Below are 26,559 nucleotides of genomic sequence, written 5' to 3' on the forward strand. Positions count from 1 at the left end.
GCACATCAGATGGCCACATATGGATTACATCTGGAAATTGCTGTTATTATTGTTTCCACTTTACACAAAGCAACAAATGTGAGTATATAAGGTAATGGAACTTTTTGCATCCATTTCATATAAGACCTGTTTCAAGTCAAGTGGAGTTCAGATTTTTCCTACCTGGGTTAGTGTAGGGTTCTGGTAAGTGTTTTAAGTAAATCTACCAACTTTCTGAAGCCTAAACCCGGTCAAACATTGTTCTTTTTATTAACCATGTAAAACCCTATATATATGATACAGATACAGACAGCTGCAGCATCAGGCATTGTATCTTGTTAATAATACTGTACCAAACTTCACTACTGTATATCTGTGAAACACACAATGCGGAAATCCCTGCCTAAAACATCATCATCATCATCATCATCATCATAAGAAGGGGCGTACTTACAAAGCATTTTCAAAACTGATTCGCTGGTAGGATGGGACCAGCAAATCAGATGCAGTGAACACGAGCAGCAAAAGAAGAGCACGCCCACTGCTTGTCTGGCAAAAGTACTGTAAATAACAAGGCAGGGCGTTCGGTTTAGATGTACCTATGGCCAAACATAGACGGGACGACTATTCAAAAGCGGGACAAAAGTGGGGACGGTTGGTAGATGAGGTTTTAAGCCAAGAATAGAGTGGGCATTTGCAATGCTAAAAATGTAACATTTTGATAAATAAATAAATTAAATTAAATAGACAATTGTTCTGTTCATTAACACGCCAACACTTTACACGTCCTCTGTCAATACTGTCTAAAATATGTTCGTAAAACTAGGTTGCGCCCCTTTAAGGCAGGAGGCTAGGTTTGCGCAAATGCCTAGCTTCTGCTTTTTTTTTTTTTTTGCGTTTCCATTAGGAAAGTTTTATAAATTAGGCATACAAGAGTCGGACAGTAAAGAGCTCGAGTTTGGAATACATTATTCAAGATAAATAATCGAGCAGTACACGTATCCCTCCGCTTGTCTGTTTCCTACTCCTTGTCACATGTTTGACGCAGACGAGTAGCAAAAGAAGAACTTCATTACAACATGTTTATTTGATCTCGAATCGTCTCGTGCGGAATGACGCATCAACAGTTCATATACACAAGAGATTACAGAGTTTTATTCCTCAGATTGTGACTGGAACTACTTACTACCCCTTGTCTTTAAAACATGCAGTCTGCAAAGCGGGATTACATGTTTTTTGTTGGCACGATTACTGCCTGTGTGTTTCTCAGTAATTATTCGTTTGCTGTTGTTCTTGGTAAGTTTGGTTTCATATTTTTTTTTAAGCTTTCCAAAAAGTGAACATTAAAATCAATTATGTGCATACGTGACTGGTGATGTTTGCTGTGGCACAGTCCTGTTTTATTTTAGTTTATAGTTCCTTTATCTCACAGACTTAAAAAATAATAATTTTAATTTGTTGTTTATGAAATGACAGTCCGTCTAGTTTAAAGTGAGACTTTATTGACTGTTCAGACAATGTAGCCTATTATTTGAACTGCATTGCTTGTAGTGCACACTGGGACTGATCAGAAGTGTAGACACGTTTTTAATTGTTAAGTAGGTATCTTAAGCAGCAAACTGGCAGAATAAAATAAATACAAGAACAAAGGCTCTTCAAATATTCTTTAGATATCTCAAATTGGGTCTTATTTCGTTTTGTGGAATTAACCACAATTCGTACCCTATTTTCACCCCAAGGGAAACACAAACCTACTATGATATTAGATGTGTGATAGGCTTGATGCTTCGTAAACAAATACAAAAAGGTGCACAGATGAGGAATTTGTTGTGGTTCTGTATTTTTTATATACTGTTCTTTAGGATGACCAAATAGTCACTGATTGGAAACAATGACTATAGTTCTGTATATTTCGCCTGTCTTGTAACACTGAAATGTGTTCAAGCTAACATCTTTATCAGTGTAGTACAAAAATAACACATGTATGCCAGTCATTCCAACCTTTGTCTCTTACCTGTAGTAAAATATGCACCTTTCAATAGTCCTTTAAGATTTAACCTTCATTACATGCCTAATGCAACAACCAAAGCTTACCGAAATGTCCTTCTAAGCCAGCCTTTACATATGTATCTGTGTGTGATATTGATTCATACTTAGAGATACTACTATGTGACCTCTCTGCAGAATGCCCAGCTGATGGCCGGACATGGGTTCCACTTGGAAATAACTGTTACTGTTTTTTCCACCTTCCAAAAAGCTCCACAATTGAGGATGTAAGAGAAGCCTGCAGAGTAAATGGTATTTTTTACATCTATTTAATACATTAGTGTGCCCTGGCTCTTAACTCGTAGTAACAGACATTTAAGAATGACATATATTGACTGATTTGGTTTTTAGGAAGTTATGAAACACACAGAAACCAGTAGCATTTGTCACAGAAAGAGAATATTGATATCCATGTTGTCTATTTTGCCATGTAAAAATACAATTTGTGACATTTTAGGCACAGCAACCATTCAGAATATGTTTCAAGGTATTGTTCCCTTTTCTTTCTCCTCTGTTTTCAGTATACCATCATATAGCTGTTAAAACATTAAGATTTGTCGGATCGGAAAATAAAAATTCAATATATTAGGTTGCAGGCCATTGTGAAATTTTATGTTGTGTATACATTTGTAGTACACATTGCATGTGACAAACTATCATAACTAATATTTAACTTTACTTAGTTCCCAGTGCAGATGTTGTGAGCATAAACAGTGAAGCTGAAAACAGCTTTGTAACAGATTACAGTCATCGCATTTGGAATGGCACCAAAGATGTATGGCTGGGCATGTCTTTCAATGTAGACAGTAAGTGATTTTATTTTAATTTTAAATGTTATAATTGTTAGTTTCGGACCTTTCTGTCAGCCAATCAAAAAAGCAGGTGGTGTTGCAGAGAAGCCCCAGCTCTCTATATCTCAGCTCTATTAAAACAATACAAAGCCATTTCAAAGTTAAATTCTGCTCACCGCTCTCGTTCCAGCTGATTCTCTAACGTGGTTTGATGGTTTGGATGTGGTCTATACAAACTGGATGCATGGTGCATATAGTGAAGACACACCTGTGGACATGTGTGCCATTCTGCACACTGGCTCAGGAAAGTGGGAAAAAGTAAGCTGTGAAGAAGTGTCTGAAAAGGCAGTAGTCTGTGAAACTCCCATGAGTAAGTTTCATTTTTAATTTGCTTTACAGAACCGTTACATTTTTAATGTTATGGGCATTTCACAAGCACTCCAGAAATTATATATATATCACAATCAGGGCTGTATTTATTTTTACCTTAAACAGTCCCAAGTTTATGCACTTTAATTTGTTAATTCTGCAGGAATGTGTTCCGTTGTTTCTTGTTCTTGTGAGAATTTTTTTCAATTTATTCCCAACACATGCATCTCAGAAATAATTAATTTGAATCTCCTTTCCAAGGATTATGATTTCTGTTGTCATTCCCGTCATGTTAGCGTGCGTTATTTACTTGTCAATGCTTTCAACTAATTTTCCACATTTGCCTTTCTAGATCCACCAAAAGAGAAAGTTGCTGCCAGTAAGTCATTTTTGTACTTCGATCTGTAAGATTATATGACTAGAAGATATAAGGTGTTAATATATTTGTTTACAGAGGATTTCAAGGGCACTGGTACCTCTTACTGGTAATCTTGGAGTGACTGGTGACAGCTGTATACTGACCACAATTTAAGGGATATTTTATTATTATATGGCAGTTGGGCAGCCATATAATAAACAAGGTGGACACTGCTAATGGAATTTAAGTAAGAAATACAGCTATGCACCAAACATTAAGACATTAATTCAAAGTGTACTGTCTCAATGCAGCTCTAACCTCAACAGTCATGTCAATATGGCAGCCTTATGATGGTCTTCAACACGTTAGGCATGCGAGGGTTATATAACCCTGATATTAAGATGTTGGTACCTTAGATGTTTTCTGAGAAATGAGGCATTGATACGTCTTAAATGGTTTATGAGATTAGCAGTAGTAGCTACGGGTTTGCAAATACATACAAGCTCCCCTTACAGGGATACATTTATCTCAAGATCTTGACAAAGCACATTCTTCTTCTTCCCCCCCCCCCCCCATGTCCTCAGTGAGCCACCGTGCAAAACAGCAGGCATTTTAACTGATTATTTTTCATTGTACAGCATGTAGAAAGAGAAACAAAAGGGGAGAGATACAGTATATCCCTTTTATTCACAAAATAGTGAGCACCAGCTCATGCTTGGTTCTTTTAAGTCTGTCCTTCAAAGGAGAGAGGGCAGTTACTGTTTAGCCAGCTAAGTTTATAATACTTTAGTGCAATGCATTGTGTCATTTTTGGTTACTTAAGCATTGTTTTTTCTACAGATAACCAAGCTTTATTATCTGCGATTGTCATCCTGAGTGTCGTCGTCATTTTGGTTGGCTCAACTGTCTGTTGGTTCTTCTATCAGAAGAAGTATTCAAGTTCCACTGTCTTTACACCGTTCAATTACTATCCGCCATTTTCAACTCCAAACAGTGATGAAACCGTTCTAGTGGATGCAGAGGAAAGAGAGTAATGCATTATAATTAAAACTCAGAACTAGTGGAAGTTCTTGTTTATATTCAGTGTTTGTCCCTAGGTTCAGGTATATAAAAGCATGGTAAATGTGTGTGTGTGTTTTTTTTTTTTTAATAAAAAATAAATAAATTACACACATTTTTATATATATATATATATATATATATATATATATATATATATATATATATATATAACTTGACCAAATTATCAGTAGAAATTTATATATATATATATATATAAAACTTGACCAAACTATCAGTAGAAAATGTGTTGTTGCTGACAAATAAAATGGTCTTTTTACCTTAAGTGGGTATTCTGTTAACAGTGTAATTCTCCATGAATTCCCATTTAATTATCACCCAGCACCACAAGTTTCTGAGGTTGGCTTCAGCCATCCAACTAGGATTGTTTTCCAACCAGTACCAGATGTTCTGCTGGTTAGTGATATGTTTTTGTAAAGGTTTGCCATAAAAACTACACAACAGCCTAGGTTGTCTCTTGCCATTTTCATTTGGCACTGAAATCTCAACTCAATATGTGGCCTTAGTCAGACTGCAACATTTTACATCAGCAGAGAAGAATCTGCTCTTGGGTGTTTACAGTGAAAGCCATTGATGTTGCTCTCCCTGCTCTCTGTGGTAACAGACTTCCAAAACTTCCATTCTTGTAGAAGACAGTCCATTTATTTTTGGCAAATATCGGTATATTGTAGCATCTACACCAAGCGTGTTATAAACACAATGTATTACTTCTGTTATTCAGACTTATGATTAAATTACAAAGGGTCCTAATATTTTGGGGGCCCACTGTGCCAAACTAATCTACTGTATTTTGTATACAACGATATTGGTGCTTTGCCAATGTAAAACACCACTAATTTTGATAAAACTGTAACATGGTGATGGTCCGAGCTTACCCCCACCCACAATCACATTCTCAACCTCAGGAACACAGAGGTTTTGGGAACACAGAAAATAGCAACTTGGTAGTGTTCACAGGCATAATTATTTATTGTGGCACTGGATACTTCATACAAATGACATTATGATGAACAGGTTGCACATACAATGACTGACATTCACGCAGACAAAATCATGACTGACCAGAAATGCTCAGGAAGACACAGCATTAAAGAAGCCCCAGCCCCACCTACTCCTAACCGAAGCAATTCAATAAACAGTTACACCTGGACTGATTTTATAGGAAAATAAACTATTATTTAACATTAATTGTATTAATACTTTTTGCAATAAACATACATATATTTTACATTAAACATGTTTCTTCTCCTTTATTTGCATTTGTTTAACCTGCATGAATACTGTCTGTTTACAAACATGATCGTTAAACTATTCTATTTACTAGTCCCTAACTATTACCAGTAAAGATTGAGCATTAGCATTACCCCTTCTCTTGGAAGGTTACCGAACATGACGGCTATAACAAAACACTTGTCCCACATGTATAGCTACAGCAACTTCATTAAGGGAAGTGCCCTAATCTAAATACAGCAACACACTATCATATATCAAATACACTTGCTCAACAGCATGCATGATACATAATAAACCGCGGCTCTATCGCCAGTAGAATAACATTAACAAAAAGGCTTCCTGCTCTCCACTGAAGTCTCTCCGTACAACAAAGCAACGCACTCACACCAGTCGTGCTTCCACATTATTCAGACAACCTCCAGCAATCTCGGAAGTTCTAACAGTAGTCTCCATGGTCCTCTTGACGACAAAACTCCCACTCCACGACCTCTCTCAGCAAGCAGGCTGCAGTCCAACACACTCTTCATAAATATCCAGAAACCGTGCCGCCTCACAGCAAGCAACCGCACCCGCCAACAATAGCTTAGCAAACGGCGTAGACACAACTCTGGGCTCCATCCTGCTGACAACGACTTCGCTGCCAGGTACAAATGAACAGTCCAATCACTGACTAACTGGCACTCAGTCCAGGTCTCCAAACACTGGACAGCACTGCAGTGAACTCACAGAAACTGAATACACATCCGCCGCACGCGTTCAACATTCCAGTTCCAACTCTAACTCCTTGGGATGATCTCCTCAGGACGTCACCCTCTGTCTGCTTAGAGGCGTCGCATCCCACTGCTGAAACCAACTAAACGGGGTGATGGTCCAAGCTTACCCCCACCCACAATCACAGGTATTGGAATATTAGAGTGAATCTCACCCTGACAAAGCTTCCTTTTCTCTGTATGTAAATGCTGTATCTTAAATAATACTAACTAGAGTTTCTTTGCCACTAGAATTGTTTCTTGTGCAGGAAACCTGTTTTGGGAATGCATTCACTGAACCACGTAGATGGTTTATCCTATTTCTAAATATGACCTTAATCCATAACTACAAAGCACCTCACTGTACCATACTGGTCAAGGAGCGTGCAGTCAGGCTGACCTGTATCCTCTAGGGTTCAGTCGCTTAGAAACACCCACCGCTTCAGTACTCTGGGATGATTCACCAGGCAGAGCGCTCTCTGATATTCAGCCCACCCCGTCTGGTATGTGTATTACAGCAGTATTGAGACATACAAATTCAAAAGAAAACACAAACGCTTCTTTCTAAAGATTATGAAAGGTACACCAGTGGATACATTTCAAGCAACAAAGATCATAAAATAACTTCTTCAAAACTTTATTAACTTTGGAAAGCAAAATACATAGAAATAATAATTACATTTAATCTTAATTTTAGCTAAATCCAGAATTAAATTATAAAGCTGCTTTTCTGGAAGTAATTTATGGTATTTGCCCAGAACATAGAACTAGCAGTAAACTGACACAAATAGCTGATGCACGCCAGAGATTCTCTAAGCAAACTCCAGCTAAAACTTAACTAGAATCTTCCTGGTTGCTTATTATCAGTTAATTATATTTTGTTATAGCAATCGAAGATTCCTTAAATCATGATATTAAAAACCATCATACTATAGCTGATATACTTTGAAACAATCCTGACCAAGGGGGCAGGGGCAGCTTTAAAAACAATTCTAGACTTGAGCCAAACACATCAAACAATACCTTTTTTATTCTTTGATAAAACCCAAACAAAATATGGCATTTTCTTCACAAAACCTTAAAAGTTTCCATTATTTAATACTGAAGACTTATGACCCAGTATGAGTGTCTAACATGAAAAAAAGCTGCTTCACTTGTATGCAATCTAATTAAAATAATCTTGTTCTGTTGACACAGAAAAAAAAGAATAAAGCAAATAAAGATCCCTCATTTACATTTGTCAACATGTACACTGACTGCAGCAAAACTAATCTGTACAATTTAAACTCACTGATTGTGCCAAATTCACAATGATGTGTAATCTAACACACACACACAATGAAGTAAAAAGTAACATTTCAGAATGCCAATTTAACTGTACATTGCTATTCAGTAAGGAATTCATAAACATAAATTAAATACTCAAGTCAATAAATGATGTACTTAATGAAATATGTGGCCGCAGCCCAAGTTTAATTTAAGCATTTAGGAAATCGATATTAGTAGCAAATTAAACTGAAATGCGTACACATTTAATTGTGGCACCCAAATAGACAACCACTTCACATTTAAATATCCCCAACACCTCAAACTCCTTATATATCCCACCATACAATTTTAACTTTGAAACAAAATGTCTATTTTATTTGACATTTATGTGTATTTGTTCTTCAGGACTGTTGCCATTTTCAAAACCACAATGATAATGATCAATTTTAACAAAGTTGATATAAATGTACAACACAGTCCTATGCTAAACTGTCCTATCAATGCTCTCAAACTTAATATGCATCTTCCTCATCCTCAAAATCAAACGATGGTCTACCGTCATTTTCAACTTCTTCTTCAGATTCCTCGTAAGAACCTGCACAGATAAAACAGGAATTAAGTTTTACTCACAACAGCAGATTCACATTCACGCTTAGCGTTATTAAACATGAAAGTGTCGGGACTTCTTCAATAAATACACTTACAATATTTCACAAGAATTTCCAACTATTTAACTTATCTTGAATTCATATAAAGAACAGTTTAAAATGACCTTGTAAAACAATTAGTATTTAGGGAGTATCGATACGATACCATGCGCAGTATCATGATATTCAATATTATCGCGATGCTTTGGATCTTATGTCGATTGCATGGCTGACAAATTCCTTTTTTTGCAAGTGCAAAGTGATGAAGAGGCCAATACACAGTTAATAATGTTACAGCATGGTGGAATGCTTGCTGGTGTATGTGTGTGTATGGGACGAATACAGCGGTTCCGAATAATTTTCCTTTAGGTCTGACTGAACCGACACGTTAATTGAAAGACAGTTAAACTTGTCGGCTTTTATCTGGCCAATTATCATCATGTACGTTTTGCCTCATCTCAATTTAAAACTTTTAAACCTTAACATCAATAGAATCGAAGAATTGTAACAAGGGATTTTTTTTTAAAACCCTACCTGAAGACTTTACACACTATTGTTATGCTTATGTGTTTATAATGTGGATCTGCATCGGCCACGCAAAACTCACCCGTTTACAGATTAAAAGGTGACAATTTGTTTTTAATTGAAAGCACTTTAGAAATTATACAAACAGCACAACCAAATTGTGTGATTTAAAAGTGTAACCGACTTTCAATTGAAATGTGTCGGTTCAGTGAGACCTCTATATAGTTATAAAATATATATATAAAAATGAAACACTTATAACGGAAGCTGATTAACACGGTTACTTCAAGAAATGGCTTGATGAGGTTCTTGCTTGGATCAATAAACAACCAAATGGGGCTCCCGAGTGGCGCATCCAGTAAAGGCGCTCAGCATTGAGTGCAGGATGCACCTTTATAACCTGGAGATCACAGATTCGAATCCAGGCTATGTCATTGCCGACTGTGACCGGGGGTTCCTAGGGGGGTGGCGCACAATTGGCCGAGCGCCGCCCGGATAGGGAGGGCTTAGGTCGGCAGGGCAATCCATGGTTCACCGCATACCAACGACCACTGTGGCTGATAGGTCGCCTGCAGGTTTGCAGTGGAGCCATTCAGATCTGTGTTGTCCTCCGGCACTACAGGTCTGGTGGCTTCGCTGAGGATCCGCTGTGGATCCGCAGTGCGAAAAATGATGGCTTGGCAGTTTCAGAGGATGCATGTTTCAGCCTCCATCCAAAAATAATAATTGGGCATTCCAAACTGGGGAGAAAACCGGGGTAAAAACCACGGTTGACAACTAAATTTAATAAATAAATAAAATAAAAAATAAAACAACCAAAATGAGCATGATGGGCCAAATGGACCTCCTCTTGCTTGTAACATTTCTTATGTTCTTAAAATCACATACAACATAACACCTCCATGAATCTACACTGTTCAAATATTTTAGTAAGTAAAAAGTACACAGTATAATGCTAACCTAGACTAGCCTGATTGATTTATGTTCACTGTAAAACATTTATTTTTAAAACGAAGACAGTGTTACATTCGTGAACACACAGAAACGTATACCTTAAATTTAAAAAATGTTATAGTGTTAGATATTTTGAAAATCACCACTCCCAAATAATTCCATAAAATTAGTTCAGCAGATAAAAAAAAAAAAAGAAGAAAAAAATATATATATATATTTCTGGCAAATAACTCCTTTACTAAAAATGCTGCTAACATATGCCATTTGATAGTGAAAAATTCAAGTTAAGCATTATGTTTAATGCTAAATTACGTGATATTAAAACAGAATTCTGTTTAAACTTATTCAAGCCAAATGTCTTTGTCAAAACAACACCCCAGTGCACCTTAAATAAGAAAATACGACATTTTACTAGCGAGAGGCGGCCATTCGACCCACCATGGTTGTTAAATCTTGCAAAGAAAGTAAATTAGACAAAAGACAACCACTCTAGCTACTATAATAAACAAAGTACTTTTTATTGCTTTCATGCTGAACCTGTAGCTGTCTGCATTGGTGGACTTTTGCAGTGTGACTCGAAAGCTTTATAGGTCCTGTGCTTTCCTCTGCAGGTGAGGCGTCACATTGATCCTGTTAGGGAAACTGACATGCTGGCAGTGAAGTCTGTATTCATTCTGCTCTTTCCACCACTCATGCAATTCAAAACATAGGATTTTCACAGCCATCACATTACATGCACATAAAATACAGATTAACACAAAATCAAAAAAATATAAAAACGTCGCTAACATTTGACATGCAGTAGAGTTTTAACGACACAACGCCGGCAAATTATATTTTTGCAGCTTCTATCAAATGCACTGCAATGACGAAGTAAACAAGCATCAATGAACTTCCTTTTGATCAACTTCGAGCGCATTCCTGTTTTGTGTTATCTTTCCTGTAATATGCACTGGGATTCACTTACTTAAAACTAAAAGAATGGAAAAAAATACAATAAAAGTAAACCAAAGATATTGGGGTGGCGATTTGAAAGATGTTTCAATAAATTGGAGGCATTTCCTCCTTTGTTTTCACTTCTTTAAACAATTTCGACATTTTTGACTGTCCGCCTTCAACCAGATTGCTGTTGACATCTGGCTGAAATAGTTCCACATCAAGCCTCTCTCTCTCTCTCTGGCATTCACCATGACTGCTGCAGTAATTTAATTTTCCCAGAACACGCAAGATAGTTTTGTTTTAAAAGCTCAAAAAAAAAAAAAAAAGACAGCATCATAAAACCGCAATACTTTTTATTTTACCCCAATATTAGGTATCATGATAAATTGTTATACTGCAGAACATTAAAAACAACACACATTGCAACAGGACATCTCCATAAAACCCACAATGTGACATCGGTACAAACAGATTTCCATCTCCACTATATCCCCTTTGCTGGGAACATGCATCCCAGCAGGGTAACAGTATAATAACATAGCAAAGACAACCCCTTGCAAAAAGCAGTTAAATTATTATCACACCCCCCCCCCCCCCCAATCTATTCCTGCAGAACAAGACCTTTTCAAATTCTTCACAAAAAAAACAAACAAACAAAAAAGAGATACAAAAATATTTGAAAAGAAATTACAACATACTTTCAAGATCATCCATGTGCGCATGAAGGGTTCTTGCAAGGCTGATGAACTTAATGAAAGAGGAACAAAGCAATAATTCATGAAATATTCACACCTGAATCTTCGCTTCTCAATATTGTAAATTCAGCCCATTCTATTCATCCCAATTACAAAATATGGCTTACAGTTAGGGGTTCACCCGCAGGTTTTATATATATTTCCCCAGGAGATCAGAAAATATATATATATATATATATATATATATATATATATAATTTATTTTCTTGGTAGCATACAAACTAAAACACCACACCCACACAGAGTACACCCTGCCATGACCCAATAAGACTGGAGATACTAAGGTTTGTCAAAATATTAAAGCATGCAGAAACTGCAATAGCAAATGCATCTTCATTTTCACTGACAAATTCCATTATATTTATGTGGAGTAAACTCGCCATATGCATTAAGAGCTTTACAGTTTCCAGTCACAATGATAATGCAATTATGTGGAAAAGTCTTACCCCAGCATGAGCACTTGCCTCACTGGCAGCTCCCAACATGTCAGAAAATCGTTGCTCACACAAATGCAGCAAGACAACGAGGTAGAGACCACAGCTGATAAACTCATACTCTGCCTACAATGAAGAACATGAAAGCTATACAGCATGTACTTGAATAAGAACAAGTTGTTTAATTAAAGTAATTTAAAAGCTTGGAAGATTTCCTCTCAATTACTTTGCATGTGTAATGTACTTGAGAAGCAAGATTATATTAAGAACATTAACAACCATTCTAAGTGTTGTTGTAGGGTCTTTAGGAATGGTATTAACCAATTATGCAAAACACAAACACTATTTATTCTTTATGCATACTTGAAATGTGTATTCCTTGTTAACTCATTACAAATGGTAAAACAGATAAATATATGTGCCATTAATGTTGTGCACACCAGTCCAATTAACTATGTTAAGTTCTATGTTACTATTACAGTAACTGTGTCAGTCAACTTGATTATTAAATTGCACATTTTCCTCATTCACATGTGGAAATGCAAGAGAGATCATGGGTCATGCAATGGGCAAGCTAAGACTAAATAAATGTACATCTCAAAAACATGTTTGCAATTAACTTGGTTCCCAAACAATGCTAGAAATGTATGCTCCATCTTACCCGTTCATTTGAGCGTGTTCTATATAGTTCATCAATATCAAAGTTTTCAATGTGAAGATGAAGCTCCTGTTTACATAGCTCACATGTAGTTATAGCTTCCAAGTTAGAACCTTACATAAAAAAAAAAACACACACACACACACACATCACGTTAACAAGGTTAATTGGCTATTTTTTCTTGTACAATACCCTGATCGAACTACACCCAGAAAATCAGTGTGTACAGAGCATGAAACTAGCATGAAGTCTTTGAAATCACCTGGAAACCCAACAGTCACATGACCACAATAATATGCCACACATATTACAGTAGGTCACATATCCGTGAAGGGCACTGTTCAATCCTGCCCGACAGAAAACCTGAAGTTTTCACCTGAAATGGTTTGAGCAGCTGAAATAATGACTGCAGTGGATTTCCCCTCCCCCTCATGGGGATGCTCAATAATGTAGAGTTAAAACTGAACACTGTATTACAGTTACATCATAGAAAGGCAGTCAAGAAGATTAGTCATGTTGCATGTTTTAACATAAGCCATTGCTAAATATTTAAATGGTAAAGCCATTTCCTTTTCTGTCTTTATGACCCAAGTGACATATGGGTTCAGTGAAAAAGTACAGTTGCAGAAAAATAGACTGATATAGATTTATTGCACAATACAATTTCTTGCATAAAAAAAGAAAGAAAGAAACAAAGCATGGAGGATTACCAGAGTTGATTTTAGACTGCAACCACTTCTTCATACACTCCTGATGAACGTATTGTAAGCTGCCAGTGCACTTGCAAGGTTCTATCAAAGGGTTTGAAGGTGATCCTTCTCCCATCTGGCAAATTCTGCACAAGTCTCCCTCCTCTTCATCAGATGACTCTAAAAGGAGGCTAGGGAATAGATAAGAGAACTAAACAAAAATGCAAGTCCACAGTACTTATATTTTATGTAATTAAGGATGATAATTTACTGTAAAAAGCCAACAAGAAAAAAACACCACACATCTTGTGTCGTGTCGTGTCCCCCCCCCCCCCAAACAATTTCTTTCACTTCTTGATTTGAAGTCCCACCCCCAAATTTACCTCTCTTGGATTTTCTTCAGTTTCTCCGGATCCCTGGAGGGTGCAGGTTTGTCATTTTCTTGAGACTGTCCATCAGGCTCAGATCTACCTGCAGCCATGAGGTCTACAGTGAATATTGCATCATCAGGCAGGGTGCTGTCAAGGCTAGCTGGCATGGCAAGACGAAACAAAGAGTTGGGAGTTGGGTTTCGTTGAGCTTGGGACACATCTTGCAAAGGCATGTTTGATGCAGGAGAAGCTGGAGTAGCTGCTGCAGCCCCTTGAGATTCACGTTCTTGCTCTCCAGCAGTTTCAAAAGAATACCTTCTCAATGGATAAAGAGTGCTCCCTTGTGTTTCATCAGATCCGGCAGCCATTCGTGCAGACTCATCTCTTCCTTCCCTCCTCCTTCGTGAAAAAAGCGGCGTGCACCTGTTTCTAAATGAAGACGACAACCATGAACTTGAGCTTCTGCTTTCAGATCCAGTTGATCTTGAAGTTTCAGGGTCTGAATCTGAACTGTGGGTTTCTACTACCAGTGATAAACCCTGCCTTCTGCGTCTAAGAAATGGAAACACCTGAGAGGAATCAGAAGCTCTTCTTTCTGAACCATCAGGACTACTGTTTCTGCTGTCACTGCTTTGGGAAGAATTTTCACCCCTTGGAACATAATCTTCCAATGGTGCTTCAAAAGACCTGGAGCTTGAACTAGAGGAGTCCTGGCTTGACCTTCTTGAGAAGAAGGTAGTCGACATACTGGAAGCTAAACGGGACAATAATTGTCTTGTTGTCAATCGGCCTTCCGAATCCCCAGATTCACTGAGTTGCCTTTGTGGGGGTGGAGGAGGAGGTGGTGGTGGGGGGGTTGATGAAGATGCATTTCTTTCTGGCTTTGGCACATAAAAAGCGCAAGATCTTGCACGGGTGTTCCGGGCTTCTGATGCCATTGTTCTTTGTGGGGAGTCCATATCCCTAAAGGAAACTGAACTAGCAGACCTGGCAGAGCTTCTGCTTGAATCTCTGCTGAACAAAGACGACTTGTATTCTGATGGCAAACGGTCATTCACGGATGAACCATTTACCCTCATAGACGTAAACGTACTCTCCTTTGGCCTTGCTCCTTGGGCATAAGAGGAAGCCACTCTGTCACGAAGATCTAAAGATTATAAGAAGAAAACAGAAAACAATTTAACCACACGTATGCAATAAAATACATTTGACACCAAAAAAAATGTTGCTCAATTATTAAATCACTTTGAATTATTACTATATTACTTTTAAATTACACTGGGCTGTACCTACATGATGAGGCTGGTGAGGATAACAAACCACTACTCCTGTGGCTATGTTCTCCAAAGCTGGAAAGACTTGGGTCTGCTCTTTTGTCCAGTTCTCTTCTTGAACGTATTAATTCTGTGGTTGAATAGGAAGACCTTGAACCTGAGTTGTACCTCCATGACGAATCTAAACAGAAGGTTTCAGTTTATTATTTGCCTGTATATTAAAAATAGAAGTTAAAAAGAACCACTTATAAAATTGGTCAATGACTGCACCCCTCCTATCCACGATACACAGCTACACTGGAAGGCACAGCAACTTGAATCAAAACTTATATAGCAGGCTACAACTAGTGCAATCCAAAGGTACTTTATCAAGACAACATATACCTAGAACATATACCTAGAACATATACCTAGGACTAAGCAGGTTTTTTTTACTTGTATATGCTGCATAGAGCTGCCTATTTTCAAAAGAAGCAACGCTCTGCCTGTTCACAAACTAGAAGATATGGATGTTTTAATGTAACTAATCAGTTACTTAAACATCACTTCAGGTACCTTAAATTACAAGTTTCATCAGTCTATGGACCCACATATGAACAATATTATTAACCACATAATGTAATATGTGGTTAAACACTTTAATTTGACTACACATGGACTCACTATGAAGTTCATTTTATATTGTTTACCTTTAAAAAAAGTAGACATTTTAACCACATACCTGAAATGCCATTTAGTCCAGAGTAGCTGCTGCCAATCCCAGAGGTAGATGAACTTCTTGAATATGATGAACTGCTTGTATAGGAAAGCTTAGGTCTTTTGGATTCACTATCCTGGGTTGCATTCATAAGGCCATAGTATGATCCCTGACGTCTTTCAGATTCACCCTGATTAAAATCATGGAAGATTTAATTGGGCAGTGTTTCACAGGGTCACAGCTGAACTCTGCATCTAGTTGCCATTTAGCTTTGTAATCTTTCTGTCCAGTGCAATGGAAACTTGTTCTACAGGATCATGTTACATCTCATGAATCATGCTATAGTAAAATTATAGACTGCAATAAAAAACGATTCTTGCTTTAACAAAGTATATGCTGCTAACTTAACTCTTATCCAAGTAATTAACCAACATGGCAGTTTATAAAACATCACTTTTTTAGCAAAACATAAAATGATTTAAGAATAAAGAGGATATTGGTAATAAAACTATGTGGTGCATAGAATCGTCTCAATTCAGGAACAAAATATTACCAGTTTACTTCTGGTTCCAACAGAGGTGTCAGACCATGATCCAGAAGAAAGAGTCGAAGATGGAGACGAAAGTTTCCAGCTTGAATGACGACTTTCTGGAATACTGTGGTCTCTGACAGTACTGTGAAACCTGGAGCCCTTAATACCAAACAAACAAACACCAGTTTCTAAACACATTACACAGCCCAGTGAAATTAACACAGTAGCATTACTAGATGAAAAGCAATATACAACACTGATTTGTATTGGCGTCTTTTAAATTACTTAACTTTGGTTCTTTTTTTTTTTTTAACAGGTAAAAAAAGTGAAATTCTCAATTAAATACATATCAACTGGTTTAACATATTATGTTCTATCCACGTAATTACTTAGCCTAGAGGTCTTGTTTTTTTAAAAGATTTAAACATATTACATTGGGAGCTAGTGCTGTGTGTGTGTGGCATGACGGGACCCTTACAAATGATTTGTTTATTGTTCGCAAACCTTTGATTTAAATTCTCATTAAGCTAATAAGCCAGTTGAACAGCTAAACTTTTTTTCATATTATTATTTAATACAAACTAATAAGGCACACTAGTAGTATTTTCATACTTAACAGAATTTTTGACTTCTGTACAGTGAAACAGGCCATCTTTGTTTACCAGGCATTTTTAGCTAACCCAAAGTCAACTTAAAGCTAATGTCAGAATCCTGGAACGCAATCACCTCTGAAAAAGGTGTAGAAAATAATCCTTAATACCACAGTAACATAATCTTCTGCGACAGTCCTTGACAGGCACACTGAAATACACGATGCCTGGAACCCGAGCAAGACTAAAAAAAGACTGGTTAATATAGCAACTGTAATTTGAATATCCACACACAAATACAGATTACAGCAAGGGCTGGAAATCGCTTCTAAAGAGGTTAACCCTTATCAAGGTAAATGGGCTCTACTGTACTAGATACAGTAGCAGAATAATGAAAAAAGAGGATATAAATACCTAAATGTCATAAAGCAAGACTTGCGTGTTATTCCAGAAACAGCTGTTCAATTCAAACTGAAGGATCATTTTTGTCTCCAGAATCTAGTTCACAGCACTTGCAGTCCACTTCCCTTTTTATCTTTTATAATGTTATCTTTAGGGATTACATCAGATCCCAACAACACTCCTTTCTATTAAAGCACATGGGACACAAAATAGTCTCCAGGCTATACCTGCTGCAGACTGACAAAGACAGACTCTTCCTTTACAGCCTCAGAACAAACAGCTCTGGTGTTGTTCCCATGAAGAAACAAGCAGTTGGTTAATTTGCTATTCTTAATAAAACAACCAGGGAGGAGGTGGTCATCATATGCACATACCAGATGGTGGGAGCAAACACAAACACACCTACACACACACAAAACCAGGTTTTAAACTTCCACAGCTAGGAAAAAGTCAATGCGTAGGTGTGTGCGTCAATATTAAACAGATTTTATCAGAACAGAGCATTATATAGGTTCTACCAAATAATAATTTCTACATTAACAAAAGTCAGAAAGGCCATCATGTTATTTTTTCACTCAAGATTAAATCCTGTCAAAGAAGAATTTAAAAAAAGTGGCCAGTTCTTTACCACCTTTATTATAAATTTTTCCGATGGCAAGATGAACTCTAATCTGAACTCCATGATGCCTTATCCTAATTGCATGGAAACAGAGCACGTCAGATCTCCCATCTGTGCTCATTAAAATTCGGACTGGACAAAAAATCTACCGATTTAACTCTAATTATTATTATTATTATTATTATTATTATTATTATTATTATTATTATTATTATTTATTTCTTAGCAGACACCCTTATCCAGGGCGACTTACAATTGTTACAAGATATCACATTATTTTTACATACAATTACCCATTTATACAGTTGGGTTTTTACTGGAGCAATTTAGGTAAAGTACCTTGCTCAAGGGTACAGCAGCAGTGTCCTATACCAGGGATTGAACCCACAACCCTCCGGTCAAGAGTCCAGAGCCCTAACCACTACGCCACACTGCTGCCCTCTAACCAATGATTTGAAACACAACAGGACTGGACAGAAGAAATAAAGAGAACAGGGTCACACACCATGACCCGGATAGCACAGAAGTAGTAATAACAACAACAACAACAAACAAACAAGTTATCACAATATTACTGAAAGTGGTTACAAATGGTGTAGAAAACATACTGTAGTTGCTGGAGGCAAAGAACAACACTGCATTTATATTTAAAAAGTGTCCATTTTTATATTGGCTTGTTGTCCAACACAGCTTTATATAATACAAAAATAGATACGAAAGGATGTTTAAAACACACACTAAGAGTTCAAGATTTCACAGACATGATTGTGGAACGAGACCTATTAGCTCCTCCTTATCCCACTATTTTACAGGGAAAGATATTTCTTTACTATTCTGAAGTGTTTTTTTTATCTTTAATATTTACAGTATAGGGACAAAAATTAAAAAGCAAGCTGGTATAGGGACAAAGGTATAATAGTACAATTGAGTACAATATACTGTATATTGCAGCGATACAATTCAAATCATTTAATTTGCATGAGATACCTGATAATCTGAATCCAATTTCACAGAGGTACCCCTTGTGTAACAGTCATTGCTTAAGACACTCCCTCTACCAGAGTAGAGCCCGCTGGTCCGAAGAGGGGAGTACGTCGACGATAAAGATGAGGAAGATGACATTGAGGAAGATGGCGACAATGAGCTAGGTTTCCCAAATGACGATCTTTGGGGAATCCGACTTGGTTTTGAATCCATCCTGAAAATCCTATGCAGAAGACCAGAGAAATGTGAATAAAACAAATAAAACACATTCCTAGGAATAATGTAAGAGGAATGGCATCTCTTATCAAATTGTTTTCAAACTGGATGTGAATAGACTGGTGATCTGTAACAATGACATACATATAGAGGGGGCAGTTTAGTTCATTTTTAAACCAGTTATAGGCAGAGAACTGGTGTATTGCCTCTTCACTAAAAACCCAGTAAGTCACAGAACTTTAATGTGGCAGCCATTTAAGATCAGAGGTCACCAACACATTTCGCATTTACTAATCTGCACAAAGAGTATCAGGGGAAAGGAGTCACAACAGCGATGCCAAGCTAAGAGATTTTTTTTTTTTTTTTCTTAGAAGACGCCCTTATCCAGGGCGATTTACAGATTAGACCTATTAAAATTGTTTATGGCTTATTCAGTATATACATATACAAGGCATTGCAATATATAACCAGATTCTGATACAAAAGAATGCATCTTATCAGTTTTATCACAACTGGAGAACCGGTGACATGCTGTACATATACAGGGGTGAATACAAAATATCCCCCTGGATTAGAATACAGAACACGCTTTACTATACACTGGGGGAAAAAAAAGTGTAGCATAAAAACACGATTTACTACTCATGTCTAGAGGACTCAGTTTAAAATCAAAGTAAATAAATAGAAGGCTTATACAGGAGGTAAAACTTCCCACGCGAATTTAGAATCAACCTAACTACCCAGACGTCATTAAAGTGATAACTACAGATACTAAAAAGGTTCACACACCCCACCCCCACTTTCACAGTATGTCTGTACGATATCATGTGAAAGTTTATTTTGTTTTACTTAAGAACTCGCTTATCTGCAAGGTCAAAGTTACAACCAGAAATTAACAAACACAACACAAAAAGTAACAGAAAAACTAACAGTGAAATGCGCTCCACAAACTGACACTAAATAGTAAATGTTTGCAGATTAGAGCAGAAGTTTAACTTAAATGTAAAAATTTAGATCGCAAAGTGAAAATGTAATAGCAAATCCACCACCGAGTACGAAATGACGATTTTTTTTTTTTGTTTGTTTAAATCCGTTCATAAAATCTTTCAAAAGAAGGTTACCATTTTAAATATTAGCAACATTAAATTGTGAACACAACATGTCCGGCCCTTCCTGTAGAAAAAAGTCATGCAAAGTTATATTTGATAATATTATAATTTCAAACCATAAACCCGTTTTACTTTTACAGAATATGTAGCGTGTATTCCGTTTTGTTTATTTCAACTGCTCGTTTAATTTTGCAGCTACTCATATTTTGATCTCAACATTTTACAATAAATGTAATCCTGTGTCAAAATAATAATAAAAAAAAAACACGGCAACGTTACCGATTTCATTAAACCATCGGTAAATTCACTGATAACAGACGTGCATATTTATGTTTGGGGGAGTTATCCGGTAACAGTAACTAAATTACATTGTTCCGGTTTCCTTAATTGCTCAAATCATAAATCGGATTTAATTTAAGCTTTACCATTCAGAGGCCATTTTAAAAAAAAAGAAAAAAAAAAAAAACTTGCATTCGAAACTAAACTATAATTCATGCAACGGGTAACACTACAGTAATGAAATCCCCAAAGTGCTTTCAACCCATTAACGATAAGCTGATTCTAGCCTACAGTATATTTCCTCAAAAATGAAAGCAATCTCACCCTTCTTCTACTGCTGTAGTTTTCTCTCACCATTAATAATGGCGTCTGTGTGTTGTGTTGATACAGACAGAACACCACGTGATAAACAGTAACCGGACACCCCAGAGCAGGTTGAGGCACTCAGCAATGACTGACAGTTCTTACACCCAACAGGACTATTGCATATCGACCGGCAGACAGTTCAAAGGGGAAAGTCAGGCTGTGTGTGAGTCAAGCACTATACGTTATGTTGTGCGCTTTTCAGTCAGCAACCTGCTGACCTGCTGCTGCATAGCACAAAAGAGTCTTGCTCAGTAATTGGAGAGGTCACTAAAAATACATTTTTCCACACGAAACTCATCCTCCACGAACAGCTAGTGCCAGTTTAATTTTCTCACACATAATTCATTTTGATGGTTAAAATTTTTCTTAAAAAAAATGCTACAGTATGTCTCTCTGTGGGATTGACCCATGTGTATTCTGCCACTGTTTATAATTAATAGACTCCATATATATATATATATATATATATATATATATATATATATATATATATATATATATATATAAAATATAATCTAACAAAACAATGTAGGGCTCAGTGATAATGTTCTAATGTGAATAGAAGACATTAATATCACGTAAGACAGAAAATGCTGTTTAAGAATTGTGATTTGTTTTTAGGTTAAATACTTTTTCTTTTTCTTGCCATAGCTGAATGTCACATTTCTTCTACTGAATGTATTGCATTCAGACAGGGACATGGTGCTCCGTGTTACAGCAGCTTTTCTCTTCACTCTTAGGATCAATGCAGTTTGTTTGTTTGTACGTTGAATGATCCACACACAATCTAGAAGAAAGCTCACGACATTTTTTTGTAAATAAATAATTACCTAGTTGAATAATTTAAAGGCTGTTGTTTTCTAGTAAGTAGCCTCAAAGCTATGTGTTTTTCTACCAAAGACTATACAGTATCATCGCACGTTTACATAATTAATAACTGTGTCAGAAGCTCCACAGGAGAGGAAAACCTGAAGTCTCTATCTGTGTAGTCTTGCTTGATGAATTGAGAAGCATTGCCACTAGGTGGGCTATCAGCCAGCATTGAACTCCTTCTTGCTATTTTGCTGTCACACATGATTAGGGGCGGCACTGTTTTCTTACAAGCATGGTTTAGATACTGTTTTGTGTGATATACTGTAGCACGGCAATTAAAACGTAATTATAAACAACACTAATTAGTTTATTGAAACAGCTAGTTCAAACTTCTAGACCATAAGTATGACAGGTATATTTGAGCTAAATTGGTTTACAGCAGTGCCATTAGCAGTCTCTACATCAAAAAAGGCACAGTTCAGGATGGAGTCTGTAGCAAATAGCCATCCTGTTTTTGCATTCATAATGCATTGATTTTTTTTTTTTTTTTTGTAATATTGTATTATTTCTGTATTGTTTTGACCTAGATTATAACTTTTTCTATTATAATACATTCATGTTGCATTCGTTCAAACAGAATGCAAACCTAAAAGTTCTCTTAAAGAAATGCTTGAATCAAACTAATTTTGAATGAGGAAAATACTGTTATTGTAGACTCCCAAACCTAATTCTGAATAAAATACATAATTAAACAGGTTCTATGAAAACAGAATACTGGGAGAGTGATTGACTTTAAAAAGTCAACCAACAAAATGGCCTTTAACAGAAAAAAAGCAGTTCCTTTTTTGGATTGTGAATACAGATTTTAATTGCTAGCAGAGTTAAAGGTTACCAGTCTCATCATTTACACTGACCCTAGATATTCTTAATCGGCTTTCATTGCTTCTGACAATGGTATTTTGTTTAGTACCACATTATTTTGTTGCATGTCTAAAGGAATTTAGAGATCATTGTAGGTCACCAGGAAATTTATTTTGTACATTTCTCTGCATTAAATATTGAAATCTGAGAGGTACATTTAAATATACTTCTGAATAAACTGCATTTCATCCATAGATTGTGATAAAGTAACACAAATGGCAACAAAGTTTTGGTAAACATGCATTTTGAAAACCTTTTTTTTAAGCATTTGACATTTTAATTGTTCTCTTTGATGTTTGATGATGTCACCTATAGTTCATAATGACTCAGTAGGGAGGTGAATTAAAAAGATGTACTCCAGGAAAACCATGAAAGAAACAAAACCCTTAATACCTATCTTAAATTAAGCAGAAATATTCTAGGTCCAGTCTCTAGGAGAACTATAAGAAAGCTTGGTGTACAGTGCAGTTAGTCCTAGATCAGATAGCAACAAAGAATAACAAATCATTAGGTCAGATGAAATACAAGTCACGGTAGGCCCAGAAGCATGTTTCAGCTATACTGTCGCTTGTGTTTCTTTGGGAATGTGATCCACCTGGAGTTCTAGGTACCGTCTCTTTGGGTAGTGACTGAGTAATACCAAAAATAAACAAAGACGATGGCTCTCTTTCAGCTGTTTTTCTCATATTGGCGAGGGAGGTTTTCACTGGAAGTTTGCTGTGCTTTTATTCATCCATTGAGATGCAAAACAATGAGTTCCTCGCCAGACATGTTTCCAGCTGTCCTCAAATTCTTTGCTAACCATCTTGGGTTCAGCTGTTGTGGTATTACCTGTGCCTGTTCACAGGACAGCTCAAGTGAAAACACACCCTAGTGTTTCTGACCTAGCTTGATGAATGCACTAAATACTGTATAATATGGTACAGTGCTTTAAAAAGAAAATGGCAGTGATACTTCAAATGCAAAATGATCACAGTTAATTTATCAATTTATTTTATACTTGAAGAATACACCTGAGGAAGTGTTTGTATCATAATTAATTATATAAAGAGAATCACCTCTTCAAATCAGTTTAATATATAAATGCAGGATTCGATTTATAAACCAAATGCTGTATAATTTAAAGACTTTTGTTACATATTAGTGGGTTTTTAGTGGAGTCATTACTCATTTTCATTCATGGAAATCAGGAAACTGTACTTGATCAAATGAAGTTCCTTGTCGACTATTCTGCCTATCCAATTTGTACTCAAGCTTAAACCCCTCTTTAATAACCACACTTCTAAGAAATCTAGGTATCCTGACATATATTCAATAATATGCTAATTGCCTATATCATTTAAAAATCTAAATGTTCTGATGTATTTTACTTCAATAAAGTTTATGTTGTATTGTTATGTAGTCTATGTGTTATTATGTAAACCACTAAAATCATTTACACACAGAAATGAAAACCATAAGTTAGTGACATTAAGTTACCTAAATACAACCTCAAGGTTTTATTAAAATCAGACTTGTGTTTACTTTCCAATTCTATTTTTGTCCTTTTTTCCTATTCAGTGATTGTTTTCTATATTGTGTAGTCTGATCTAGGCATTTGCCTTCCATCATGCTTTTCTGCCAATTTTCCATTTCCTTCATGCTCCTTTAGCGCATGATATATTGTATCTAGAGCACGTACATTGTATCTATACTGTCGACATAATGATTATTAGCTATAATGGCCCATTTTGATCAAATATTACTAAACACATTTTCAACTGTTGCTTGATCACTGCCTAACATGGGGTAACATTTGACACTGTTTACAGAAAAAAAAAAGTATTATACATTTGACTTTGTTAAAGAAATGCCACTGGATAGTCCGTCCTTTGGATGAGACCAAGGTCCTATTGTAAGTGACTCTGGCAGCAGCAGTTGTTGATGATGATGCAAAGTGCACCCCTAGTCTCTGTAAGTCGCTTTGGATAAAAGTGTCTGCTAAATGACTAAATAATAATAATAATAATAATATTCAATATCAGATGCTCATTCATGCGTATACAAATGAATATATATGGAGTCTTTTTGTTTTTGTTTAATATGTAAAACATTTGTACTGCTTCTACATGTGTAAGGAATTTAATATTGCCGCCAGGGACTAAAATGGGGACCATCTGGTAAAAGAGTTCTGTAATGGTGCTGATTTTAAGGTTAGGCCCTAGTCCTTCAGAATCTACACTGTGTAGCACAGTTAACACAATAAAATATCATAAAGGATTAAGATAGCTAGATATCGCTTAATGCAACCTACTTAATTATACCAATATTTTCATTTTATCATTTTAAATGTTTATCACATTTTATTTTTACCTGTGAGTTTTTAAGAGACACATATAGAGACAAATAGCTTACTTCTTTCTTAATACTACGCAATTTTTGTCTGTATTTTCAGTTGCCTTTAATGTATTTCTAATGGGAAAGATGAATCACAAAGGAAAGGACAGTATCATTAATGTGTTTTTAAAATGATAAAAAAATAAAATAAATGACAGCCACAAAACGTTAGATTACCTACCGTAACCCTGGTTTTGCCACAATGTCCTAACAATGTCCTAACAATGCAATTTAACCCTGACCTTTATGGGCTACCTTGTCTTGAGGTCATAGGTCAAGATATTCTTCATTCTCAGTTAATCCTCCTGAGACTCATATGATCAAAAGGTGAATGGCAACAGAGCAATTTCAGAACTGTTTGCAGATGGCTAAACCAAGACCACCAAACAGTTTTCATTCAGATTTGAACCCAAGACAGACCAGTGGCGCATTATTCCAATGTACCACCTAATCACTTGCATAATACTGGAAAAGTATTACAATTTAAATATACTCTGCTATTAGATTCTAGCAATGTAGCTGTAATCACAGTTTTGTTTAATGGATGTGTGTGCCTGTATATATTTTTTTGTTTGTTTGTTTGTTTTTTTACATGCATTGTGGTTCTGATAGCAGGCCTCCTTAAAAAATCCACTTCTATCTGAGGAAGATAACAAACACCGCTTTCCCACAATCAAACACAGATACACCATAACAATTTTATAGTTCTAGAGAAGCCCATTTTCTATGAAATGGTGATTGAGCACCAATGTTCCTCAGTCTGACACAGAAAATGATAAAACCAGAGTATTGCACTTTTGTCTTTCATTTGGTCGGTAACAAAAGAGGTACTCCTGTGTAGCTAGTTTTAAACCGTCAAAGTCTTTCTTTGTACTTTTATGAACCTGAGAGACTGACATCTGGTCACGTCTAATAGATAAGTGACCAGACTAACAAGATTTGGGAACCAAACTCATAATTCTAGACAAGAATTAACATATGATCAATACTGCACAAACAAGAGGCCTCCATGTTTCCTGAAGAAACTGCTTAGCGACTGATTTTAGAAAGCCAGAGAATCGGTTCTCTTTGTCTAAATCATTGATCATAACAAGAAAGATACATATTTCATCATTATTATTGTGGACATTTTAGGTCACAAGTTGTGTGAATCTTAGAAAACTGTTACATTACACCGTGTAACAAATATTTTTTTTTTTGGTTCCTGGGTAGTAAGTGTTATTTCCTAATTGCTTATGCCTCAAAAGTATAGAAAATGGCTATTATTCCCCACAAACTTTGCTTTTGTGACCAGGACAGTGATATTTTGAAATTTACCTATTTCCAATGAGAAAACGGGCAAATTTGTGTCTTCTCGTTCACATAAAGTCAGAAAAAAACAACATATGAATCCAAATTAACATGTATTTATACTAAAGTAATACAAAAATGACTACAAAAGATTTAGAAGTGAGTAGTTTTTCAAGATTTACGATTATACTGTAAATCACTTTCACGAATCAGCCCCCAAATGTAGTCTCCCATCATGTTCTCGT

At 36.3% G+C, this 26,559-nt stretch overlaps 2 protein-coding genes across 7 annotated transcripts; one reads left to right on the forward strand and one right to left on the reverse strand.

Annotated features, from left to right (window-relative positions):
• Positions 1-856: 856 nt before the first annotated feature.
• Positions 857-5,858, forward strand: cd302 (CD302 molecule). Of its 2 annotated transcripts, none has more exons than XM_059032320.1 (6): positions 857-1,275; positions 2,137-2,277; positions 2,709-2,831; positions 3,007-3,186; positions 3,538-3,564; positions 4,384-5,858. In XM_059032320.1, the coding sequence occupies exons 1-6, from the start codon at positions 1,185-1,187 to the stop codon at positions 4,575-4,577; spliced, it is 756 nt and encodes a 251-aa protein (XP_058888303.1). In that variant the 5' UTR covers positions 857-1,184; the 3' UTR covers positions 4,578-5,858. The 2 variants fall into 2 exon arrangements, with proteins under 2 accessions (XP_058888303.1, XP_034780145.2); XM_034924254.2 differs by having other exon boundaries at positions 865-1,275; positions 2,164-2,277.
• Positions 5,859-7,226: 1,368 nt separating this feature from the next.
• Positions 7,227-20,978, reverse strand: LOC117407369 (E3 ubiquitin-protein ligase MARCHF7-like). Of its 5 annotated transcripts, none has more exons than XM_034012344.3 (11): positions 20,873-20,978; positions 18,948-19,167; positions 16,371-16,508; positions 15,842-16,007; positions 15,140-15,301; positions 13,859-14,993; positions 13,497-13,666; positions 12,790-12,899; positions 12,141-12,254; positions 11,638-11,686; positions 7,227-8,469 (listed from the first exon to the last, which is right to left on the reverse strand). In XM_034012344.3, exons 2-11 carry the CDS (start codon positions 19,155-19,157, stop codon positions 8,387-8,389), a joined length of 2,337 nt encoding a protein of 778 aa, XP_033868235.3. In that variant the 5' UTR covers positions 19,158-19,167; positions 20,873-20,978; the 3' UTR covers positions 7,227-8,386. The 5 variants fall into 5 exon arrangements, with proteins under 5 accessions (XP_033868235.3, XP_058888302.1, XP_058888299.1 ...); XM_059032319.1 differs by having other exon boundaries at positions 20,903-20,925; XM_059032316.1 differs by lacking the exon at positions 20,873-20,978 and adding an exon at positions 20,695-20,849.
• Between the last annotated feature and the right edge of the window lie 5,581 nt (positions 20,979-26,559).

This window comes from Acipenser ruthenus, chromosome 10, assembly GCF_902713425.1.
Source record: "Acipenser ruthenus chromosome 10, fAciRut3.2 maternal haplotype, whole genome shotgun sequence".
Classification (NCBI taxonomy): Eukaryota; Metazoa; Chordata; class Actinopteri; order Acipenseriformes; family Acipenseridae; genus Acipenser; species Acipenser ruthenus.

Coding starts and splice junctions, on each gene's coding strand:
- cd302 (XM_059032320.1), top strand. CDS start 1,185: ATGCAGTCTGCAAAGCGGGATTACATGTTTTTTGTTGGCACGATTACT. Junction 2,832..3,006: donor CATGTCTTTCAATGTAGACA/GTAAGTGATTTT, acceptor CTCTCGTTCCAG/CTGATTCTCTAACGTGGTTT. Junction 3,187..3,537: donor AGTCTGTGAAACTCCCATGA/GTAAGTTTCATT, acceptor TTGCCTTTCTAG/ATCCACCAAAAGAGAAAGTT.
- LOC117407369 (XM_059032316.1), bottom strand. Junction 15,302..15,841: donor TGGACTAAATGGCATTTCAG/GTATGTGGTTAA, acceptor CCTTCTGTTTAG/ATTCGTCATGGAGGTACAAC. Junction 11,687..12,140: donor AGGCAAGTGCTCATGCTGGG/GTAAGACTTTTC, acceptor TCTTTCATTAAG/TTCATCAGCCTTGCAAGAAC.